Below are 26,295 nucleotides of genomic sequence, written 5' to 3'. Positions count from 1 at the left end.
TATGTTCCCCTCGTTTTCTGCTTAATACATTGATCTTGCAAAAATGCTTCTTTGAATGCTACTAAAGATCCCTTCAAAGGTTGAGGACAAGGTCTGCTATATCCTGCTTTTATTGTTGAACTAATCACAGAGCGTCTATCTGGCTAAACTTAATGTATGCTTTGTATAAAAAATCAGATGTCTCTAAAAGGTTTAAATGAAGACTCGGAGAGGATTTGAAATTTGAAGTATGATGTTGCTAATAGGTTACATTCCAAAACAAGCTAATAGGGTACATTCAGGTCATGGTAGAAGTTCTAGGAGCAGCAATTTCCAATATGAGAAAGATTCTCGTTTTAATTAGGAGTGTTTTTTTTTTTTTTTTTTCCAATAGAATTTCCATTATAACAAGAGTTTTGCCTTATAGAACTCTAATAGTATATGCATTGGTGCAGGAGATCTGGGGACGCATAAGAGGCCGAAACCATAACTATCCTTGAAGGATTGAAATTAGCACATTATTTGCAAATTAATAAAGTGGTAATATTGTCAAACTGTCAAACCCTTGTTGCTACTTTGGAATGTAGAGGAACAATGTTTTTTTGGGGAACAACTTCTATAGCTAATGATATATACTCATTATTATTTCAATTAATTGAGTGTAAAATTTACTATGTTCGTAGGACCCTAAATTTTGTCGCCATAGTTTAGTTTTTAGAGATAGACGGGTCACTCCATACTCTTGTTTGGACTCTATTTCAGCACGGTCCTTAGTTGAGTCTGTAATCTCGTAATCATAGGGAATCACCTCTTTCTAAGGGTTAACTCTCTTTTGCTAAAAAAAAAAAAAAACACAATAAAAAAACACAAACAAACAGACTCATCTATGTGGTATCTCTGAAAATTATAAAATTGTATTACCAAGAGTCCACGAAGAATGTTTTTTTTGTCGGCTTTGAGCATTACAGGGAAATCACATTACTTATACCCTTGAAATCTGGCACACATTAGACAAAAGGCACAAAACGCAGTATGGAACTGAGAACAATTTACAGTCCCATCTTTGCCAATCAGATGGGAGCATCGACCATAATATTAGTTCTCCATATTCGACTGAATCCACGTGCAATTCCAGTGCTCACGAGTATTGATCCAATCTGCACGAGAATCTTTGTCTGAATTGTCCCCAAAAGAATGGTAATTTCCTGTCCTTAAAGAATAGAATACGATGTCATTCCCACGGAATTTCGGGAGATATATTCTATCCTCTGTTCCTTTCAATCCGGCAGGTACGAGCAGGGACGTAGCATGGCTAAGAAAGATTACTTTGTCACCCAAAGTTGCTAGCGTGACCCATTTCATCTTTGACACATCCAACTTGAAAACAGAAACAGGCTTACCCACAATACCCATGAATACTGATAAAATTTCACCATCACACTCCACTATGTAGCTGCTAATGGGGGTCTCATAAATTTCCATGTCTGAATATGAAATAACTGCCGGTACAGGGAGGACCTTCCACATAAGTTCATTATCCTCTCTCTCCAATGGACGTAAAATGCCCAATTTCCCATCTTTGCTCAGACAATAGAAAACACCATCATAGAAAATTGGGTTGCAGTAAGAAGCTATGAACTCGTATGGTACCTTACTATCGATGTCGAATTCAGACCAAGTATCTATGTCAATTTCTTTGGAGTAAATTAACATTTCAACAAACACTTCATGAGACTCCTTATGTCCAAATACCACGCAATCTGAGGTAGTTGGTGGAGTTGAAAAGGATATGTTCGTGAAACTGTAACTAGAACGAGGAAGATCAGGAAGCTTAATGATATCTTTTGTAACTGGGTTGAAGAAGAAAATGGAATGATCCCCTTGCGACACTAACAACCAACCATGCTTTGCATGGCGAACAATTGCGCCTGCTAGCTCAGGGATGTTCATCACATACGCGTCATTGTAAATTGGGTGGCAGAAATTGCATATACCCTTGTTGTTTCTCTGAAAAGAAAGCAACCATGGTATCTCTTGACATCTAGAATCGGGTTGTGTAAGACAAGGGTGTGTTCGGATTAGCTGGGTGGTGGATATCCAGGCTTTGCATGTAAGACGGAAGCGAATGCAATCACCTAAATATAGTCGTGAAAAGATCAGCTCCAACAGCTCTGTCTGAAGTTCTTTCCAATTATTTCTCTCTTCAATTACTACACTTTTGGCTTCTTCCACTTTTGCAAGCTCCTTCTTCACCTGGACACGAGGAACATGGTAGCTCAATACAACAATACCATGAGCAAAAGAGGAGGAAAGAACTTAGTTTAAGAATCGTGATAGTCCTGATAGATAGGTATCGTATATGTTAAGAGAGTTTGTTGGAAGTACAATCACATTCTAAACGTTGCCTAAGAAGGTTTAAGAATAAACAAGAAACTTTATTTTCTAGGTCAATATGTATAAATTATTTTGTTTTTTGCCATGCTCTTTACTTCAACTTTGTTATTTACTTATTTGTATTTTAGCTTGATCTATTAGCAGCAATTTTCTTTATTGTTCACCTCCCAAGGGCATTTTCTGATGGAGGATTAAGTACCCATGCTACGCAAGAAAACTTGCACCTCCTATGTGCTCCTCTCAGCCAGGAATGCTCCACTTATTGTTTCTACTATTTGTGTCTGTTTCTACCCAATTAGCTATTTAGTCCGTTTTAGTTAGCATTGTAAATAGGTGTTTATGCCTTAATTTTTTGGTTATATAGTTTTAAATGCCTTAATTTTTTTTTATAAATATAATTAAGATTTTTTTTTTCTATTTGCATAAAACCAAGGGCAACCTCAAAAGCAACAAAAATCAAATAAAAGTGAGGAAAAAAATACAAATGTTAGAAAACAAGGAATTACCTGCAATTTGCAATCTGGCACCATCCAAAAAGGTCCTTTCCAATAATTTAACACATTTGGAAGAGGTAATGTAACTGTTATAGCTCCATCATCCATGTCAAATCTGTATAAGTGTGCATAATTTGGAATAGAGTAATACACACAATTTCCTTTCACTCCAAGTTCAGCCCCAGAGAGTGACATAGTAGAACTTGAACTTAACAAGAAGATCCGGTCACCTAGGCTTTCAACCTTCACCCAATCCATTGTAGACAAATCCAATTTGAAAATGTCAAATGTTAGAAATATTTCTCTTGACAACATTAAGTGAATCTGATTTACTTGAAAGATCTCTCCACAAGACTCCACATAGAAATGTGTCGTGCGAATTGCCCCTGGTATTGAACATTTGTTCCATTTCATTTCACTTGTTTTTATAGAAGCACAACTATCATAAAAATTGACAACAGTTACTCCACCGAAGAAAAATAGGTATACCTTTCCTTTGCAACTTACGACACTGCTAATATATTTTTTGGGCATACCAATTCTCTTTTTTGACTTAAATTTTCTAACCAACTCCTGTTCAATCCACTTGGTATCACCAATCCGACAAAAAGTACACAAACGTCTCTTCTGGCTAACAAGCATCACAACACAATTGGGATCACTTGGGGGATATGTAAGAATACCAACATCAAACGTATTATCTATCAGTGGGGGTAGAATAATTTTTTTTAAAGATACAGGATTGAAAAGATAGCATTGTATTGAGTAATAACTCTTCAATATCAACCAACCACAACATGATGCCACGCAGCTCATTTGACGCATCTCTGGAACACTTCTAACATGATAACTTCCATCACATATGGTGCAGAAAGTCTGATTACGAAATTTCTTACCATGACAGAAGACTAGAGAAGGAGCATAAGTAGGAGGAACTAAGCGCAACGGTTTTTCCATAGAAACCTTTATATGGCTCTTCTTTACCGAATCTAATAAGCAAAACAAAAATAATAACAATATTAATTGGTATATAATACAAATGTATATAAATGAAAAAAATAATAGTAGTAGAAATGTAAGAGAAAAACATATTCAAAGAAAGCCATAGGGATTTCACATGTCATTACTATATGAGAATTCAATTTCATGGTTTTTAACACAATTCACATTCTACTGTTTTGACAAGAAATTATATAAGAGAAAGGATTTAAACATCCATAATACAAACATGTATGAATAATAGAGATTGGCAGGTCCATCCAATGGAACAATGGCCTTCTTTGCTAACCCTTTTTCGATGCCACACCATTCTTGTAGGATACGCAAATCACATCACAACACAAATATCTTTTCGGTGTGATAAAGAACCACACCACTTAAAATTGAAACATTCGCAACTCGCACTGTGCCCATTGTTTACGTCCTCATTGATGTGTGTCTCTATGTGTGGATGTTTTATGAGAATCGATGTTAGAAATTAGTATTCTCTCGTAGTCTTGTGTTAAAAACCATGAAATTACACTACAGTCAGCATATTCTTCCCCCCCCCCCCCCCCTTTCCAGGCTCCGTCCCTGGCCCAATCTTCATATTAACAAAGTTTTATTCATATAAATTACAATGAAAAAAAAATCTTGTTTTTCCTTATCTTAGTTGTTTTTTTTTGTTTTTAAAAACAGATAATGAGTTAGGCTGACCGACCTGTATTAGAATGTTGGTGCTCTCTAGGTTTCTTTTCTTGTTTTTATTATTTATTTTATTTTCTCTCTCTAATATCTACGTGTATGGTGTCATGGTGAGATTCTCCTTCACCCTTTTTGCCTCCTTTGATCAATGACTAAGATGGAAAAAAATTCTTATAAAATACAGTTTAGTAAAAGTGAATTATACATGATTCTTCTTTGGAGAATACACGCTGTTCGCTAGTCCCTATCAGTATATCACTACAATACAAAGTGGGCGGTGTTGTACAAAAATATAGGTCCCCAGGTAGAAACCAAACCATGCGTGATTTTTTTTAGTTCGATAATATAAACCATGAATCAATATCTGGCATCAGAATTTAGATCAAAGTTTTTTGCTATAAGAGTATATCAAAGTTGTGTATAATTTAGATCATACTTTTTTGAACGCGACAGAACACCAGAATGTTCCGAATAAAGTAATATAATATAATTTCAAGTCAATGGAGTTTTTAGTTCAGACCAGTACCTTGAATTAGATCTGTGAGACAAAGACCTGCGCGTTTTTCTTCCAAATTGCACTACTGGTGGTATATGGATATTAGGATAGTCAGATGGAAAGGGAACGAACAAGTTTCCGTTTGTGGCAACAGGGAAAAGGTTTCTTTTATGGCTAAATCTATGTGCTAAGTCGTATGCTATGAAATCTGGGCCACTCTTCTTTTATATACTCAGTCCCTTTACCAAATTGGGATCTAAAGTCTACTCCGTATATAAATCGTACAAGGTTTCCAGCTACCTGTTTGACTGCTTATGTCTTTTGGTAATAGGCAATTCCGCAATTGTTATTTCTTAGACTTGTTTTTAATAAGGGGCACGGTATTGGCACCCAATAAATATGCAACAATGGGTTTAATCTCCCTATTACTTAAATGGTTGTAAAAAAACCCCTGTAACTGAACAAATACATAAAACTTTTCTATTATTTAAAACATAACATCAAAGCCAAAACAGACCAAAATATCCCCTAAAATCCGGGCTGATATCATCAATCTTTACTTATAATTTCGGCTTAAAAACAAACCGGGCTGATGTCATCCTATGTAAATTTGTATTTACATATGACAATATAAAATTACACAGTCTTCTTAACCTATTTAAATTTAAATTTTTATATAATTTTTTTTTTTCATAAGAAAATTTAAATTTATATTCTATCTGGTGTTGTCGGAAAAATTTTCAATCCCAAAAGTTACTATGTAAATTTAAGTTTTTATAGCTCCAATGACTATATAAATATAGTTTTACATATATATGACTATGTAAAAATACATTTACATATATTCTGTCAGGTGTCGAAAAATTTTCAATCCCAAAAATTACTATGTAAATTTAAACTTTTATAGCTCCAATGACTATGCAAATATAGTTTTATATATATATATATAGTCGGAAAATTTTCAATCCTAAAAGGGTAAAAAAGAAAATAAGATAAAATGGGAAATAAAAACAGAGCAGATTTTATCTATTTTTTGGAAAACAGATAGGTTATTTAACGAGACATAAATAATAAGGAGGTTATGTGATATAGGTGGATGGGATAGAGTTTATACTCAACCGAATTAGAACCAAGGGGCTGAGCCTCATTTCTTGAATAAATATGGGACTAGCAACCTTTGTCAAAACTAAAATAATAATGGTTGTTATTTATATGTCCTTTTACACCCCATATGCCCATAGTTCAACCGTATCGGGTTGCCGCGAGATCTCATATCTCACAGTAGACAATTGCTGCGAGATCGCATAATCCACGACATCGGGTTGCCGTGAGATCCTATATCCCACGGCAGGCAGTTGCCGCGACATATTTTTTTTGTGTTTTTTTGTTTTTTTTTTTTACTTCAAATTTTGCGTATTGAACACACACGACATATGAATACCTTATTTTTTTTTCTTTAAAGTTTCTTTATACACTCCAAGAACAACACCAAAATCATGACAAAAAAAATGTACAGTCGAACCATAATTTTGCTATCTCGCGACAAATATTTTCATATGCTATAAGAAAATTTTGTAATCAAATTAATGAAGAAGAGTTTTGATAATTAACATAAACAAAGACTCTATTTTAGTAAACACAATCATCTCGCGGCAAATTTTTTTTTTTTTTATGGTGGCTATTAAAATAAAATTAAAAGAAAAAAGGACCCAAGACAACCACTTTCCATGGGATATGAGATCTCACGGCAACCCGTTATCATGGATTGTGCGTTTTCACGGCAATTGCTTGCCGTCAGTATTTTTTGTGTGATTAATGGAGGGGTGCTAGTATCTTTGAATTGGTCAAAGGGGTGCTAGTCCCATTTATGGGGGTGTCAATACCGCGGCCCTTTAATAATGTCTTAGGGTGCCATTTAGGGAGTGTTGTACCAAATTTTGAACACGGCCCTGGCATACACATGAGATCTTTTAGATATTTTGGCTACTATCTATTATTTTTTTATTTTTATTGGCAAGCATGTTTTAAATGAGATCAGTAACTCTTTTATGCTAGCGGGGTTCAAGCCCCAAACCTCTGAGTATCATCACCCAAAAGTTTTACCGACTTTGCTAGTCAGCACCTACACTGCTATCTACTATCACATCTCTCTATTATATTAAATGATAAAACATTTTATGTGGGCATTCTCTATCCTCTCTCTAGCATCTCTCTCTATATTAAAGCCGATTACATCTGAGGTGGAATTGGAAATTCCTATGTGGCACTTTCTCAATACTTTGGTTCTGCCACATGGATCACTTAAAAGAACAATTAGAAGTTCAAAACAAATGGTACTTTTTTGGTTGTTTCCCTATTCGATTGAAACAATTTTGAGAACGGAAACAAAAGTTACAACTATTAGTTGTACTACTATCACATATCCTATTATATTAAATGATAAATTCATTTTTGTGGGCATATCTAATATCTATATGTTAAGAGATATATATCTCTCTCTGATATTTAAAGCCGATTTTACATTTGATATTTGGAATATTTTCCTATATTTGGGAGATATTTTTGTATATAATAATTTTATATAATATTTCATTATATTTCAAATAAAAATAATATATCAATATATCAAGAAATATCCAAAACAAATGATATTTTTTGGTTTTTGATCCTATATTCGATTGAAACAATTTTGAGAACGGAAACAAAAGTTACAAGTTTTTTCGTATTAGTTGTACAACGTAAGCTATATATATACTCTTTTTTTCGATGGTTTATAAATCATTGGTTTTCTACTCCTGCTGATATTAATAGAAAGGTTCACTTCTTATCTATGTTCTTGCTGATCTTCATTGAAAGGATCACTTCTTCCCAAGCTCTTAAGGCCTGTCAAATTTAGAAGTCATTCCAACTAAAGGTTGATTTCGGATCAAATCAAACACTATATGATTTCCACATATAAAAGTAGTGCTAGAAAATCTTGAATGGTTATGTAACATATAGATTTTCAATCGAGACAAAAGGGCATATATCTGATACTATATTTGTAATCATTTTAGTGCAAGTAAAAGGTTTGTGATGCTATAAGTCTATAACTGTATTTTTTTTGGGTGAAGATTCTATAACCTTATTAAATGTGTGTTTGTGTGATTAGTTATCCTTGGTAAGGGTTGCTATTAATTAGATTCTAATAGTAGAGCAAATCTTAGTATTGGCTAAAATTTCCGGGCCAAAATTAAATGAGATTGAGTCACAAATTTCCATGAACTTGATCAATGTTCACTAAAAAGATCGAGTCGCAAATTGATGGTTCTTATTAAACCGTTTCGTACAACTTGTATTTTTCAGTTTACCCTGCAATGGAGGTATTATTGTCCTATTTTTCAGTTTACTTTATATATGCAGAGTGTGAACTAGCTAAAATATGAAAACTGCAACACTACCGATGTTCAAGACCAGAATTTTGGGTATTGTCAAGTGTCAACTATGTCATAATATGTTTACAAATTTATTATCCAACCTTGCTTTTCAATACTCAAATTTAAAGCTTCTGATGATGGTATTGCATCTACTACTAGTGTAGATATCCTTAATGACCCGTACTTGTAACAAACCAGGTTTTTCATTCTTCTCTCCATAAAAATGGTAATAGTATCTTACGTCAAGTGTGCTTATCATCTTACGAAGTAGTCTTTGATCATGATTTCATTCTGGTTAATGGCTTCAGGGTATGAAGACGGACGAAGAACAACAACATCCTGTACCAGGGATGGCTACAAGTAACTCTTTAAGAACCGCTGACGAGACTTTACAGAAAATGCAACCTTGGGTAGGGTATCAACAACAGCAGACTGGGCTTCTAAAGGGCTGATCTTTTTTTATGTTAGGGGACATGCATGCACCCTGCTCTATGGGCTCTGAAGGCTGGAAATAGCTCAAGAACTACTCACGACACTGCGGGAAAGTAAGATATTTTTATATAAATTAATTTTTATTTAAGGCCTGACTATTTATATGTATCCCACATATTGACTACTCACCTATCCTATTAAGTTACTAACATGGTCGTTTCTAGAGTCGACGTTATTGAAGCATTTGGTGAGCTTGTTAGGCACTGTCTGTTGGAACGGTGAAAAGTTAAACTGTTTACATCATTTGATTGTTTGCGCTGGCAACACATCTGATGTCGTCTCTCTCATTGTGGCCACAAGTGCCAGTGCAAGCAGCATGTATCCAGTTGGTGGTGCTCTTTGGGGAAGATAAATCACGGTTTTCGGTGTTGTTTACTTCTCTCTTTGCATTGGACCACACAGATGCATGCACAGCATAAGAGGTATGGAACAAACTCTTATTTACAATGCTTCTTCTCGAGTACTTGTGTGTATGCAACTCTTCATTGGTAACATTTTTAACTGCTCAGATCAGGAGATCTGACTTTAAACCTAGCACATATAGTCATATATTGTCTGTAAATGAGATCCACTAGTTAATTTTTTGAGCCACTGACCAATTGAGCAAAAGAATGAAGCTTCAGACAAAGAGCCAGCTCATCAAAGATAGTTCTAGAACATTCTGTTGTAACTAACTAACTCATGTCAGCTATATAAAGGTGTAATCAAGATTGTTTTGAGTAATGAGAAAAATATATTCTAAGATGGTATCAGAGCCATTACGCCCAGTGCGATTTGATCCACCATTAAAGCTAATTTGAAGCTTTGTCTCAAATTGATTTCTTCAGTCAATTTTAAGTAATCATTCAATCATTCGTCTTCATTTAGATTCATCGTCATCGAGATTCACCTCCTCTTATAGTTTCTGTGTTTCTATGTCTCAATATCAAGAAATCATCAAGAAAAATGGTTCGAACCAATCAAAATCAACAACCTTCTTCTTATACTGATGCGGTGCTTATTCAACAAACAATGGATCAAATAGCTCAACATGAACTTAATCGTCAATCAAATGATCAAAGTGATCCAATTCAAGATCAACAAATTCCAGATCAGAGAAATCAATTTCTATATCAAGATCGTAGTCATTCAACAATCGATGATCAAGGTTTGAATTCAGCTTAACTTCTATTCCAATGGCGTTCCACCGGTAATACATCATATTCTTTTTCTAACATTACAAATCTAGTCACTCAAGCTTAATAGGAGAATTACTTACTATGGAAAAGCGGCTTATCATCATGCGGTTTTCATCGGGTTCGATTTATTAGGACATATAGATATGATATTTGCCCTTCTCGCTTTTTATTATTGATGAATGTGGAAATCCCACAAACAAGATCAATCCTAATTTCACTACATGGCTCAAAAAGAGATCAGATGTTAATGATCCGATTTACTCGCCAAATGAAATACTTCCTTATGTTGTTGGTGTCACTTCATCAAGGCAATTGTGGTTACAACCGAAAAGAGGCTATCTACTCTTTCAAGGTCTCATATTAATCAACTCAAGGCACAACTTCAATCTTTAAAGAAAGGGAATCTTACTATGGCGCTAAGCTTAAATTTCTTGTCGATAGCCTTGTCGATCTCGTGAACAAGTTTCGAGGCGTCGATATGGTTTTTCATACATCGAGAGGTCTTCAGAGGAGTATGTTGCTTTTTTGCTACTTCCATAAGGACTAGGTCTAACAATGATCCAAAGATAAGTTGATGAATTGCATAGTCTTATTAGTGAGGAACTTTCAATACAAGATCTTAGAGGCAATATTCAAGTCGATCCAAGGTAAAGCTTTTTGGGCTTTTAATCAAAATCAAAATCAATCAAATAGTTTTGGCAGAGGAAGAGGGTTCAATAATTTCCAGAAGAACAGAGGAACCGGTCGAGGTTTTTATAGAGGCAATGCCAGAGGAAACTATAGAGGCAGAGGAAATAATTTCACTAATAGTAACAACAAGAGGAAATGGATTTAGCTACAACAATGGCAAAGACCTCTAATGGTTACAATAATGTCTCACAAGGTCGCCCTCAATGTCGATTCAGTACTAAATTTGGCCACTTGGCAATTGATTGTCACAATCGCATGAACCACTCCTATGTAGGAATTAATTCCACCTACTAAACTAGCTATGCTTGCCAATATCAATGATGCTATACCTCAGCCTCATGGTTCTCAATATCATGGTTCTCGGTTCACAAGACGATGGTTCTACTTCACAATATGCCGGGCTCTCCTTCTACTACAATGGATCTAACAATTATCCCGGGTCCTAGTTCATCAAAGGAATCCCTACCGGTATGTCGATACAGAGCTTCAAATCATCTCACTAATGATCTTTCCAATCTCTCCATAAAAGACTACAAAGGAGTCGACAAAGTCCTTGTAGGAAATGGCCAAGGTTTGTCCATTCTTCATAATCGCGGCTCAAGGCCTGTTAAACCACATAATTCCTTGCATAACTTTCATATGAAAGACATTTTACATGTTCCCCAAATACAACACAATCTTCTTAGTGTCCATCGATTTGTCAATGATAATAACCGTGGTACTCATATTTGCTCCAAATGCTTTCTATGTAAAGGACATTGCAACATGGAGGACTCTTTTCAAAGGTCCAACTGAGCATGGTCTCAGATCCCATTCATCTCCACTTCGTCAAGTAAAGTCCTATTTCCTTCCTCGCCATCACCAATAAAGCTCCCTGCTGCAACTTGGCACGTAAGACTTGGGCATCCATCCGGCTGCAGCTTATTCACAAACTTCTTCAAACCAACAAGATTGATCTTCAAGGTTCAAAACAATTTAATTTGTGTGTCGATTGTGCCATGGGCAAAAGCACTAAACTTACTTTTGGTTCTTCATTTTGTAAAATCAGTAAAACCTTTACAATTCTGATATTGATCTTTGGGGTCCATCTCCCATTGTTTCAATTAATGGTTTTAGATATTATGCAAGTATTGTGGATGATCATTCTAGATATTGTTGGATATTTCCTCTTTGTAATAAATCTGATTTTTTGCTCTGTGTTTCAATCTTTCAAGTCTCTAGTTGAGAATCTTTTGGTGGTAAAATACAATGTGTCGAATCGACAATGGTGGTGAGTTCATCAAGACTCAATTTAAAAATTTTCTTATCTCCCATGGTATCGGTCATCAATTCACTTGCCCTCATACCTTGGGAACAAAATGGTATTGTAGAGCTTAAAGCACCCGCATATATTAGATATGGCCGTAACCCTCATTTCTCGTCTTGGATGCCACCTAAATATTGGTGTGACATTTTTCTACCCTGTTTATCTCATTAATCGACTTCCTTCAGTTTCACTTCACAATATTTCTCCTCTTGAAAAGTTGTTTCATGTCCAACCTAATTATTCCAATCTCAAAGCTTATGGATGCACATGTTTTCTTTGGTTAAGACCTTATACAACTAATAAGCTTGATTTAAGGTCTAAATCTTATTTTTTTCTTGGTTATAGTTTAAATCACAAAGGTTACAAGTGCATGGATATACAAACTGGTCGATCTACATATCTAGGCATGTTGTATTCAATGAGTCTGAATTTCCATTCAAAAACACAACTCTACATTCAAATTCAATGTCTCCCTGAATTTCTTCTTTCATCCTTTTGCAATGATATCGTTTTCCCTTCTTCTTCTCATACTTCTACTCCACCATCTTCTCGATTCTATGAAGTTATTACTTTTTATCACCCATCGTGACTACCTGTAGACACTTCTTCTTCAACTCATTCTATGACCACAAGAGCCAAAATGGCATTTTCAAACCAAAAATATCTCCTCACCACTAAACATCCTATTCCTCATGCTCTTCAAACTACTCTTTCTTCTCTGCCTAGTACACCTACTTTTTCACTTCGACAAAGATCCAAACCGGAGAGCAAAGAATGGTCTTTGAATTTAATGCTCTAATAAAAAATGGTACTTGGATTCTTGTACCTTCTTCTCCTTCACAAAATCTTGTTGATAACAAGTGGGTTTTTCGACCAAAACGTAAAGCAGATGGCTCCCTTGATAAGTATAATGAGGCTGGTAGCTAAAGGCTTTCATCAAAAACATGGTTTTGATTATGATGAAACCTTTAGCCCGTTTACAAAACCTCCAACTATCGGACTTATTATATCTCTAGCAGTTTACTATAATTGGGATATCAAGCAATTAGATGTCTCAAATGCCTTTTTGCATGGTCATCTCAAGGAGGATGTGTTCATGACTCACCAAAAGGTTTTGTTGATCCTACTAGACCCTGCTCATGTTTGCAAATTGTTGAAATCTTTATATGAGTTTAAAACAAGCCCCGGAGGGCTTGGTATGAAGAGTTATTTCATTTGTTATCTCTTGGATTCTCTACCTCACATGCCGATCACTCCTTATTCATCAAGAAAGACTCAAAGATCCATTACTTATATTCTCGTATATGTTGATGACATTCTCGACATTGGCAGTTCTGCAAGTGTATATCAAAAGATTATTTCTCATGTTTCGGCAATTGTTTTGCATTGAAAGATCTTGGCTCCCTTCATTATTTTTTTGGGTCTAGAGGCTAAAAGAAACTCTACAGATTGTTTCTATCTCAAACAAAGTATACCTTTGATTTGTTGACAAAAGCAAAGATGTTAGATGCTAAGCCTATTGCTACTCCTCTTGCAACCAATTGCAAACTTGACAATCACACTGAGAACTTCTACCCGATCCCATGGAATACGATCACTTGTAGGTGGTTTACAATATTTAACATGGTGCAGACCGACATTTCATTTGCAGTTAATATGGTTTGTCGGGTTTATGCAAAGCCCAAGAGCTCCTCATTTATCAGCAGTAAAAGAATTCTCGGTACTTAAAAGGGACTATACATCATGGCATATGGTTTACAAAGAGCAATCTCAGAATACAAGCATATAGTGATGCAGATTGGGCAGGTTGTCCAATGGATGTAAGGTCAATTGGGGTTCTGTATTTACATTGGGCATAATCCTTTATCTTGGTCTGCTAAGAAACAAAAGACTGTTGCTCGATCGCCAACTGAAGCAGAATATCGTGCTCTCGCTCAAACTGCTGGTGAGATCTATTGGATATGTGTACTTCTAAAGGATCTCAGGATTTTCTACCTTCAGCTCCATTGGTTCACTGTGATAACATTAGTGCAATTTCTTTAGCTCACAATCCTGTATTTCACGAGAACAAAACATGTGGAAATTGACTATCATTATGTCAGAGAATTGGTCACTAGTAAACTTCTTGATGTTCAGTATCTCAACACCAAGGATCAGATTGCCGATGTCCTTACTAAAGCTCTATCTTCTCAACGATTTCATTTTCTTACCAGCAAGCTTTCAGTGATTTCTAATCCCTTCAGCTTGAGGGAGGGAATTGAGCAAAAGAATGAAGCTTCAGACAAAGAGCCAGCTCATCAAAGATAGTTCTAGAACATTCTGTTGTAACTAACTAACTCATGTCAGCTATATAAAGGTGTAATCAAGATTGTTTTGAGTAATGAGAAAAATATATTCTAAGATGACCTTCCATCTATCTGAAGAACTAAACAAGTGACTCGTCTGTATTTTTACCATTTTATTTCCGACCCAAGAATATGAATGATGGGAATATGAATGATGTGGCCTAGGGGCATCAGCGATCGTTTAATCTTCTATGTACAACTGCTTGTTGGACACATTGAATCTGGTATGTTTAACCTTAATATGCACTCACTACGCCCATTATAACTTGTGAATCTGATTTTCTTGCTCTAGGTTCTCCTATAATTTCCTCTTATTAAATTAATATGGAAGTTCTCTCATCTAGGTTTTATTGAGTGGGCCTGCGTGGTTGTTCTGCTCAATGCCTCGAAACTCTTTTGATGCAGTGAGCTACATGTATTATTAGATAATTTGTTCTAAGTTTTTTGAGAGGCCAAACTATGGTTGTTGCAGGAGTGCAGCTGATGCTCTGCAGTAAGCACCAAGGCAGCATAATGGTTTTGGGGAAGAAGGATCGGACAAAGGAAATGCTTTTGGAATCAGTTGACACCTCCAAGAGAGATGAAACAGTGCACAAAATGTCTTGATAGAAAGAGAATCCTGAGCTCTCATCTTGATCCGATCCTTGGAGTGAAGAGCTATTTCTGGGAGCAGTCCCATTATGTATATATCATTTTTGTGGATGAAGTTCTGGTTGGAAGTAAGTTACATACTGTTGGCGACACAAAAGGGTTCCAATAACTTGAAGAAATATCTACTATATATGAAAAAGGGCCAAATTTGGTTTTGCCCTGACATTGTTAGGTACTTAGGTCGAAGGGTTTAACTTGGTGCGTGTGGAGCGACTGCAGTAGCAGGTGAAAATTCTAGTATATAGTTGTCATCATGGTAAAGTAAGCAAATATAACTAAAGCAAAGCCATATCGGAGAAGAGGTTGGTAGAGGCGAGGGGATGTTCGTAATAAATCTTTTACGATTTTTTAGAATTTATTAGAAGAGTTGAACAAATACAAACGCTTTCCCATAAGTTCCGTGTTAACTGCTGTATGGTGAGCCTGCAAATTGGAAGATGAGAATTGAGAAGTAGTGAAAGCAAGGCCCAAAATTTCGATATTGGTTTATATATCGGTGTACTAAAAAACCGATATATATCAGATATATCGGATATAATTATTTTGGTGACCAGTCCAAACTATTTAAAATATTGAAAATATCGGATATATAATATCGGAAATATCATAAACATATCAGAAATATATTGAAAATATCGGATTTATATTAAAAAATGGTCAAAAAGTCAACCGATATATATCGATTATATCGGTGATATAAAGTTTCATATCGGAAATTCCGATATATATCAGAAAAAAGGGATTCAATATTCGGTAGATATATATCGGAAATATCGATATCGGTGTACCAATTTACTGAAATATATCGGTGATATATCGGATATATCGGCGATATTTTGGGCATTGAGTGAAAGAGCTTGGTCAGAGTTCAGATCACACAGAAATATACTTTGTCGCGGTAAAAAAACAGAGGGTGCTAACGGGTTAAGGCATCACCAATGCAGAGCTTTAAAACCCAGGCCCACATCATCTTTTTGGAGGGCCACATCAGTTTTTTTAGGGCAATAAAGAGCAGCGAAAACTCTATCTTAACTAGGGGTGTGCATGGGTACCCAATTACCCGAACTCGAACCGGAACCGGAACCATTATAGCAGGTCTGGGTCCTAAAATGTTAGACCCATTTAAAATGGGTCTTCAAGAAAAATGGTTAGAACCAATAGTAAAAGACCGATGGGTACCCTAACCCAAACCGAACCGATTAGTTTGATTTTGATATATAGAATTTAGTATTATATTACACTAAATAAAAACAAACCCAAACATTATTATTTATATAGTATTATATATAGTCTATATTTGTTAGGTGTAAAATTATACTAAATATATATAACATTTAGCATAATAGTGAATGTGTGTTATTAAATGCATCTTTTATAATATTACATTAAATATGTGTATTATAAATATTAATAATAATATTTAAAACGCCTATAATGATAGTCGATACTATTAATTAACTTAATAATCGCCTATATTAACTAATGCATGAACGTAATGCGTTTTGATATATTACATGTATATATATTAGATAACGAATACGTGTAATGCTAATTAACAATTGTAGTACATGTGGTATTTATTCTATATATGACGCATTACGTACTCTATATATGACGCATTACGTATAGTATAATATACATATGTTCGATTTAAAATATACGCATACATATAATGTATGAGAATGTATTTAAAATTTTTAGATAACTTTCAAATATTATTATTGAATTTAGGACCATTACTTCTTATGAGAGGACAAAAATATCGATGACAAGTGTTATAGTCGTCTTAAACCAACTTTTATATCAGTTATATAACTAAAAATAATAATTTTAGCAATAAAAATATATAACCCGATAAAGAACCGGAACCGACTTAATTAATGGGTATAGATTTGGGTTTTCAAAATATAAGAAAAAACCCGAAAGAACCGAACCCGATAGAAACCGCTAAAAATAGACCCAGAACCGACCCATGAACACCCCTAATCTTAACCCTTCTTTATAACATGTGAAATTAGACCAGAAAAAACACAAGTGAAATCACGTGCCGACTTAAGTAAAGTCACGTGCACCACCTAAATTTCATTTCTAATCCTCTGTTTTGTTTACACATTTGTGATATATGTTTTGAGGCCTTAATGAATTTCCTGGAAGACTTTCCTGACTCGAGTCCATCTCAAGCTCAAGTAGCCATAGAGGTATAGGTTATTATGACAACAATGCAGACCAACAGGCTATGCGCAGATTTTATCTGCGAAATGGTTTAGCATCCAGATCAGGTTATAACTAGTTTTTGCTAATCCGTGAACGGAGCGAACATTTTGGGAGAAAGCGGTTACGCGAACAAAACCAACTTGGTTGGTTTCTGTTTGTCTGTCCTCATCTCTTTTCTTCTGTTTTTTCTCTTCGTCTCTTTCACTCTTCCTTTTCCTCTCCCTCTCCAGACACTATAAATCTCCACTCCTCCATCTTCCTCTTCCACTCCGCTCACCCCACTGCTTAGCAGTATACTAGTATTAATTTACTATTACTGCTATTATATTTATTAATTCTATTCGTTATTATTTATTATTTTAATAATTTTTTTCAAAGTGTTCTCATAGGATGTGAGGAAAATCTTAGGCAATTGAATTTGCTTGTACAAGGTCATGCTCGAGTCGCTTTGATGGTAACAGCTGAATGGAAAGATTTCTACTTCCGACTGGATGATGTAACTTGATGATCACGTTGCTAGTCCCTGGGGAGCAAAGCATTGCGAAAATAAACCTCTGGTCTTTCTGATGAAGGTTGCACTGTCCTCTTAGTAGAGTCCTTCAACTACTTCTTAGTAGTACATTAGTGAAACGAGTGTTGAGGCCATTTGATGGAGGTTCAAGGTCAAATAGACTGGTGTAGTTTTCTCTTAAATGGAGCAGTCTCATACTATTGACTCAATTTTTCTACTGAAGATAACATAGATGTGGACTGCGTCATGATTGCTGGGTGGGTGACATGCTGCAATAGAGTAAATAACTTTAGAAAAAGTCATGCAATCTATTCATTTATTTTAGATTCAGTCTATATCATAACTCTAGGTTGCAAATGTTTGTGTTACAGATTTAGCGAAGAAGATGGGGAAACTAACAAAAGTAATGAAGGGTTTCTTCATGACAGAACTTATAAGCTATTAGGTAGTTGGAAAGGCGTACAAGCTGTTCTCAATTGAACTAGCGAGGTATGTGTAAAACCATACTGGTATTACTATTTGGTACTGGATAATTCTAGATACACAATGTCAGTGTTAATGTCTTATGTTGTATTCACTCTTTGACTGATGTTTACTTGTGGACACTAAGGATTGTGAGTATCTAGCTTCAGTGATCTAACGTAGGAACTTGAGATCTCAGGAATCTGGATTCTATTTTATGGAAAATCAAACCATTTAATGAGGGGATGTGCATATTGGTTTGGCCAATGCTTGTGCACGCTATGTGCATATTGCCTAAACTGGATCATTGGCACTCATGGTTCTTGCATGGTATGCTTATTTTAGGGTAAGAATTTTTGCTTTAGTTGTAGTTTTTATTAATTTTTTAATATAATTTAATGGCCAGGGATATAGGTGAAGGCTTCTGATTTCCTAGCCAATGCTTTAAAATGCAAAGTCCATGATGCGAGGCGTAAGAGCTATTGTCCATTGTGATTGCAAGGCCGTGAAGTCCTGAGTATATATTGAGCTATTTTTGCAACTTTGACAGAGGAAGAAGGTAGGTGTTTTGAACTGGCAAGTCTTTGAACAGTGCTAACAAGATACAGTATTAACTCGAAAATGTGTATTTGATCCATACAACAACACTTAACGCATGCAAGCATGTGTTGATTTGTTTTTGGTGGTACATGTATGATATGTTGTTCTGTGATTCTTTTGATCAGGTAAACAATATTTTAGTGATGATGCATAGTTAATTTTTATCTGTTATAAACTTTTATGCAGCAGATATTTATGTGTTGAGTAGATGTAGGATTGGATTCTCGGGTAAATTTATTGTGCAAACTGTTTTTTTCAATATATCTGTTTAGGGTTTGGAATTCTCTGAATTCTAAGTCTAGGTCAAATATCAATGCCTGAGAAGAAGACAAAACTAATCTTATCAAATAATTGACAAGACATTAAAAGATATATCGTATATTTCATTAAGTGAACATCGTGTGATATGTCCATCCAGCTCATTACACTTGCAGACGTGGTTATTTTGGCCTGCAACTTGTCGTGTATATCAAGAATTTTGAGCACCTAGGTATAGGTTAGCATACTGGCTGTACTTGGTCAGGGTCGTGCTGTGCATAGTTGGCTACTTTATTATACAAGGAATAGACGATAGAGCCACTCATGCTCAGCCCATCCCTCTTTGTATGATGTTTAACTTTGCAAAGGCGTGATTATTTTGGCCTGTAACTTGACATGACTAACGGTTTCAGAGTACCTAGGCACATTATAAAGAGACAGTTGAAAAGTGCCCCCTAATTCGCAGTCTGGGCCAGGGAAACCATCTTTGACTGGTCAGTGATGTCGCTTGTGTTTGGCTTTCAGGGCTGGAATCTTCCACTTTAAGGGAACAAGCTCGATGATAGGTTGTTTGGTATATGTCTTCTGGCACAGATGATAGTATAACTGAAAATCTAGAACCAAAGCCATTCTTGCACCAATGGGGGCAGAGCTCTAGCTTGCTAGGCAGGTACACGTATGTTCCCCTCATTTTCTGCTTAATACATTGATCTTGCAAAAATGCTTCTTTGAATGCTACTAAAGATCCCTTCAAAGCTTGAGGACAAGGTCTGCTATATCCTGCTTTTATTGTTGAACTAATCACAGAGCGTCAATCTGGCTAAACTTAATGTATGCTTTTTAGAAAAAAATTAGATGTCTCTAAAAGGTTTAAATGAAGACTTGGAGAGGATTTGAAATTTGCAGTATGATGTTGCTATAATAGGTTACATTCCAAAACAAGCTAATAGGGTACTTGTGAATTTTTTCAAGGAATAGTTCACGCATGAGGGGTGTGGAGGAATGTCACTTGGCAATCAACTTTGTACAACAACGTCAATTTTTTTTTTCTCAAAGTGTGACTAACTCTTTAAAAATTCATCTAAACTAAATTTATCAACTTTTTTGGTTCCTATATCCTACTGTTCTTTGCCATGGTATTCTCCACGCTTGTGAATTTTTCTAAGGAAGAGTTCATCGCGTGAGGGGTGTGGAGAAATTTCACTTGGCAATCAACTTTGTCAAACCACGTCAAAGAATTTATTTTCTCCAGTGTGACTTACTCTCTAAGAATCCCTCTAAACCAAAATTCTTAACTTTTTTGGTTCCCATTTCCTACTGTTGTTTGTCAATGTATTTTCCAACGCTTGTGAATTTTTCCAAAGAAGGGTTGACGCGTGAGGGGTGTGGAGAAATTTCAATTGGCTATCAACATTGTGCAACAACGTCAAAGCATTTGTTTTCTCAAGTGTGACTTACTCTTTAAAAATCTCTCTAAACCTAAATTCACAACTTTTTTGGTTCGTACTTCCTAATTTTGTTTACCTAGGTATTCTCCACGCTTGTGAATTTTTTCAAGGAAGAGTTCACGCGTGGAGTGTGGAGGAATTTCACTTGCCAATCAAATTTGTGCAACAACGTCAAAGAAGTTTTTCTCTCAAGTGTGACTAACTCTTTAAAAATCCATTTAAATTGAAATCCATTTAAATTTAAATTCTTTCTACTCCAACATTATCAACCTTTTCTAGTTCCTACTTCCTATTGTTGTTTGCTAAGGTATTTTCCATGCCTATGAATTTTTCTAAGAAAGAGTTCATCGTGTGAGGTACGTAGAGAAATTTCTCTCGGCAATCACCATTGTTACTGTTTTAAGGAGTTTCTTGTTGCAATTGTGACTTACTCTTTATTAGTCTCTTTACACCTAAATTCTAAACCTTTTTTGGTTCGTACTTCCTACAATAATTTTCCATGGTATTCTCCCCGCTTGTGAATTTTCGTAAGAGTTAATCCATATGGTGTGGAGGAATTTCACTCGGCAAACAATATTGTTACTATGAGTCTATGACAAGGTATTTCTTTTATCTCATGTGTGTGACTTTTATTAATTCTCTCTGCACCCAAATTCTTAAATTTTCAATCTTTTTTGGTTCATACTTTTTACATTTGTTTGCTAAGTTGTTCTCCCCGCTTGTGAATTTTTCTAAGGAACAGTTCATCTTGTGAGGGGTGTGGAGAAGTTTCACTCGGCAATCAATGTTGTTACTACTTACTTCAAAGTAGTTCTTTGTCTCAAAGTTGTTCTTTTGTCTCAAGTGTGACTTACTTTTTAAAATTCTCTCTATGCCAACATTCTCAGATTCTCTCTTCTAGAGTTCGTAGTGTTTTTTTAAAGAATTTTATGAAAGATGGTTTTCTTGGCGGGGGGTCTGGGAGATCCTAAGATTTTGTGGGACGATAATGTACACCCTAGTTGTTACCTTGCATGCAGAGGTACTTCTCATTTCCTCTGTTGTGTATGTTGTGATTGGCGAGGAAAGGTGTGAGCATTATGTCTCCAAAGTAAATAGCATAGATTGAACGTTATGTCTCTTTGTTGTACTAAAAGTTGCCCATTTGTCTGACCTAGGCCGCCTTGGTCCCCCTTTGACAATGGGAGACGAAATCTGGTGCCTGTTCCCTTATAGGATCTGTTGTGTCTGTTACTAATTGTGTGTATTCTAGGCTAGTAGGCTTCCATCGTGCTGATCTATATTTGGGTTTCCTTGACTTTCCAAATATTGTTTGACACTGCAACAGCATGGGCTGAGTATAATAAGTTACGTTTATTTTAGTTGAATGCTAGTTCCGTTTGCATTCAGTGTGTTCTAAGATTGCTTTCATTGGCATGTCTTTGATATTCATTTTGATTTTCTATGTGTGTTCAGATTTTACAAAATGAAGGATCTTATAGCTTTAAAGGAATTAAAACATGTCAATTGATAAGACTCTTTCAGTTTCCAAAATATTCTTAGCGTTATAAAGTTAAAAATTGTTGATGGAGTACTTATAGTTGGTTACAACTTAGAAGTGGATTAATGGCTGGAGTCATGGCTGTTTTAGGGTTGTTTACCTTGGACTGAGTTATTAGATCCTTACTATATTGATTATTTGATGACGTGTTTTTGTTGTAAGGATTAGTTGGGTTTGTTCTGGACGTCATTGCCCCCATTCTACTTTTATTGCTTTGTTCAAGTTGTGAATGTTTGATTCTTATGCTCCATCTTACTGGGGGTGGTAGGACATCTTTCTTGTGTATATATTTGATTTATATGCACCGTCTTACAGGGGTAATAGGATGTGTTTCTTTTCTTTTTGTTTATTGGTATGTGTTAACTGTTAGTGTTAGGTCGATTAAGTGCTTGCTACAGTGAGCTGGAAGACGGGATATTGGCTTGGCGATGTATGGAGGCGTTATCATTTGCATGTAGGATTGAGGATATATCCATACATCATTCTCGGTAATACCCGTTAGTTATCTGGAAAGTTTTTCCAACTTGTAAACTTCAGAATAAGATGATTTCTCCTAGTAGTGTTCTTTTACTGATTCTCCAATTTCAATCAGTGAGAATGACTGGTAGAAACAATGTTCCTGAGCTTGACACTAGGGATCAGGAGATAGTAATTATGTTGTCGAAGTTTGTGAATGCAGTATGCAAAAAGTTGCAAGGACTTCTTCAAAGTGCATATAATTGTGTGTTTGGTGATCTTTGGTGATTGTCTCTACAAAATATCGCATGTGCTCCTTGTGGGGGAAAACATCACTTGTATTGCTTTTTATTTAGTTAAACGTTTAGCTTCTTGTCGTTAAGTACTTAATAAAACAGTAAACAGCCTGAACAAAACAATGTTTAGTCCTTGAATTTGGTGGTGGAGCCTATACTTCTGCTGCAAAGGAATGAGGTCAATTCTCTATTTTCCGTTGTTAGTATTCTTTGTAATATACTCTTAAGACTTCATGCGAAAATGTGAAATGTCAGTAATCTCGATTTTGACTATGTTCTAGGTGAGAAGGTCTGTCTTAACAGTACTTGTAGAAGTGTAACTAGGGTGCACAAGGTCTTAGGATAGAGCACTGGGGATGACGTAGACGATAGAGCTACTCATGCTCAGCCCATCCCTCTTTGTATGATGTTTAACTTTGCAGAGGCGTGATTATTTTGGCCTGTAACTTGACATGACTCAGGGATTCAGAGTACCTAGGTACATTATAACGAGACAATCGAAAAGTGCTCCCTAATTCGCAGTCTGGGCTAGGGAAACCATCTTTGACTGGTCAGTGATGTAGCTTGTGTTTGGCTTTCAGGGCGGGAATCTTCCACTTGAAGGGACAAGCTCGATGATAGGTGTTTTGGTATATGTCTTCTGGCACAGATGATAGTATGATTGAAATTCAAGAACCAAAGCCATTCTTGCACCAATGGGGGCAGAGCTCTAGGTTGCTAGGCAGGTACACGTATGTTCCCCTCGTTTTCTGCTTAATACATTGATCTTGCGAAAATGCTTCTTTGAATGCTACTAAAGATCCCTTCAAAGGTTGAGGACAAGGTCTGCTATATCCTGCTTTTATTGTTGAACTAATCACAGAGCGTCTATCTGGCTAAACTTAATGTATGCTTTGTATAAAAAATCAGATGTCTCTAAAAGGTTTAAATGAAGACTCGGAGAGGATTTGAAATTTGAAGTATGATGTTGCTAATAGGTTACATTCCAAAACAAGCTAATAGGGTACATTCAGGTCATGGTAGAAGTTCTAGGAGCAGCAATTTCCAAGATGTTTATAATCGGTTTAAATGAAGAAAATTTGAAATTTTAAGTATGATTGTTGCCAATAAGATACATTCATGTCATGATAGTGTCTAGGAGAATTCTAAGTTTTTAAGTATGATGTTGGGATTTCCTGCTTTTTATTTTGAATAAATCACATAGCGACTATTTGGTTCAACTTAGTGTATGTTTTTGGTGGCAAATAAGATGTAGATCTAATGAAGAAAATTTAAAATTAAGTATGATGATGCTAATAAGGTACATTCATGTCGTGAATCATGATAGGTCTAGGAGCAGCCGGTTCTATTAGTTGCACCATATGCATTGCTATGGGCTGCACTTGGTAATGTTCTATCGCTACTGTGTTTTATACATATCACTAACCAACGTGCATTGCTATGGGCTGCACTTGGTAATGTTCTATGTTTTATACATATCATTAACCATCACAATGTTGTGATGTATTCGATTCCAGGTGCTGAGGGTTTGGTGCTTTTCTTCTTAGTGATGCCATGTAAAAAGTATGTTTTATTTGTCTACGTTCTTCAGAAAATTGTAATTATGTTATTGAAGTCTGTAAATGTAATATGCAAAGAGTTGCAAGTACTTTTTTGAAGTGTATATTATGTGTTCTGAAGTCGTCTGTACAAAATCATCGCCAGTGCTCCTTGTGATTCTTCGAATTTCCTCTGAAGGCCATGATAGTAGCATTGCCAAGCCCTACAATAAGAAAAATCTCTGTGGCTACTGGATTTTGAGGGAGAGAAAAAATTCTTCAATAGGTAGCAATGTTTGTTAAGCCCCAACTCGCCTGTCAGATATAAGTACTTGCTCCCATACGGAATCTCTTTACTTCTATTTCCATTTTTTGGTTAGTTGTTATTGACAAACGATCTAATTAGCAGACCGTAATACTTGGTAAGAAAGACGACTCCTTTGGCCGGCGTTTCTTAAGGCACAACCCAATCATAATTCATAACAGGCTGTCTGATTTTCTTGAGATATACTGCCTGGCTGCTATGACTAATGTATTGTTCTCTCATATTGTTCTGACATGGATTAATCGTTCTACTAGATGTATTCTTAGGTACTTACTATTTCGTCCTTTCTTAATTCTGATTATCACTTACAGGGAGTGACTTTCAAAGACATTTTTTTTTCGTAACTCATAATGATGGGTAGATGAAAGGTCAAGTATACTCTTGACGCGAAATAAAAAACGGATCGGGTAGATGAAATGTCAAGTATATCTCTGACGCGAAATAATTAACAGTCCAGCCCAGACGAAACGACCCAGTGTATTTAATATGAACATTGAATATTTATAGTCTTTGAGTATGAACATTGATTGTGTATAAATATTCAATATTCAGTCTTTTGGGTATGAACATTCAATATCTATACATTAACATTCAGTGTTCAGTCTTTGGGTATGAATATCAATTGGGTATGAACATTATGAACATTAATTGGGTATGAACATTCAATGTTCATAGTTCTTGGGTATGAACATTGATTGGTATGAACATTTGATGTTCATAGTCCTTTGGGTATGAACATTCAATGTTCATACATCAATATATTGTATAAGGTACATTCACCTATTTGGATATGAACAATCATTATTCATATACCAGCAGAAAGTATGAACACTCATTGTTCATAGTAAAATGACAAAAATGGTAAAATTGGAAAATATTTATTTTAAATTCGGGTTATTTGTACTTGAGGGTTATTTTCACGGAAGAGGGCCGGGCCAACTTATTTTGTCTTTGAGGGTTACTAATTTTGAAATAATGGGTCATGAGTTATTTTTCTCCAAAATTTGTGCTTGTGAGTTATTCACAAAAAACAGTGTCCTCTAGAGTTACTTTTTCTCCAAACTGGTCATCTGGACTATTTTCTTGTTCCTTTTTGTCCTTCGTTTGCTCTCTAAATAACTGGGGTGACACCAACTAGTTTGGTGAAGTCACTTCCATATCAACACTGAAAGGTATCTCGAATCAAATCCCTAGCTGGTAACCACAATTTGGTTCTTATTATTGACTTGTAGTTCTACCGATACAACACCTACAGAGCCCCTCATACAAGTAGGAGTGAACTATTGGCTAGGCTAGGCTAGGCTAGTTTTGGCTTTCTTATGACAAGTTGATTTACTTACTAATAATAGTCAAGAAACAACTAAAAAAATAAATAAGTGATGTATCAGGTAAACTGGCACCATTTGTTAATATTTCGATCCCAACACTTTGGTGTACAAATTACCAATTATCTATTGTCAGATGAGTGTAATTTGAGTAATCATTATACTTCTGTAAGACTACTTGAACCTGTACTTCTATAT

At 35.6% G+C, this 26,295-nt stretch overlaps 1 protein-coding gene and 2 long non-coding RNA genes across 38 annotated transcripts in view; 2 read left to right on the top strand and 1 right to left on the bottom strand.

Moving 5' to 3' along the window:
• Positions 1 to 24,732, top strand: part of LOC147514035 (uncharacterized) — a 35,424-nt gene extending 10,692 nt beyond the window's left edge. For 16 of the 34 annotated variants that reach the window (XR_015215834.1, XR_015215830.1, XR_015215829.1 and 13 more), the window contains 7 exons: positions 18,221 to 18,338; positions 18,511 to 18,641; positions 18,718 to 18,870; positions 19,695 to 19,839; positions 23,491 to 23,634; positions 24,237 to 24,294; positions 24,427 to 24,732. This is a non-coding gene — a long non-coding RNA (uncharacterized LOC147514035). The other 18 variants (XR_015215846.1, XR_015215852.1, XR_015215845.1 and 15 more) reach the window with 13 other exon arrangements.
• Positions 869 to 5,411, bottom strand: LOC147514037 (uncharacterized). The gene is made up of 3 exons (XM_086597437.1): positions 5,077 to 5,411; positions 2,880 to 3,856; positions 869 to 2,232 (listed from the first exon to the last, which is right to left on the bottom strand). The coding sequence occupies exons 2-3, from the start codon at positions 3,822 to 3,824 to the stop codon at positions 1,075 to 1,077; spliced, it is 2,103 nt and encodes a 700-aa protein (XP_086453563.1). The 5' UTR covers positions 3,825 to 3,856; positions 5,077 to 5,411; the 3' UTR covers positions 869 to 1,074.
• On the top strand, positions 8,237 to 15,482 carry LOC147514036 (uncharacterized). Of its 3 annotated transcripts, XR_015215865.1 has the most exons (5): positions 8,237 to 8,408; positions 8,771 to 9,007; positions 9,119 to 9,376; positions 14,603 to 14,697; positions 14,818 to 14,939. It is a non-coding gene; the product is annotated as an uncharacterized LOC147514036 (long non-coding RNA). The 3 variants fall into 3 exon arrangements; XR_015215862.1 differs by lacking the exons at positions 14,603 to 14,697; positions 14,818 to 14,939 and adding an exon at positions 14,946 to 15,482; XR_015215864.1 differs by lacking the exon at positions 14,818 to 14,939 and having other exon boundaries at positions 14,603 to 14,796.
• Positions 24,733 to 26,295: the final 1,563 nt, after the last annotated feature.

Source organism: Coptis chinensis, chromosome 3 (genome assembly GCF_015680905.1).
Source record: "Coptis chinensis isolate HL-2020 chromosome 3, ASM1568090v1, whole genome shotgun sequence".
Lineage (NCBI taxonomy): Eukaryota > Viridiplantae > Streptophyta > Magnoliopsida > Ranunculales > Ranunculaceae > Coptis > Coptis chinensis.
The sequence above is the reverse complement of the archived record's forward strand: the minus strand, read 5'-3'. Positions and strand labels throughout refer to the sequence as shown.

What these genes read in the sequence shown, in the direction of transcription:
- LOC147514037 (XM_086597437.1), bottom strand. Translation starts at nt 3,824, where the DNA reads ATGGAAAAACCGTTGCGCTTAGTTCCTCCTACTTATGCTCCTTCTCTA. An exon ending in TGCCAGATTGCAAATTGCAG is followed by an intron (nt 2,233 to 2,879) that starts GTAATTCCTTGT and finishes CCTCGTGTCCAG; the next exon opens with GTGAAGAAGGAGCTTGCAAA.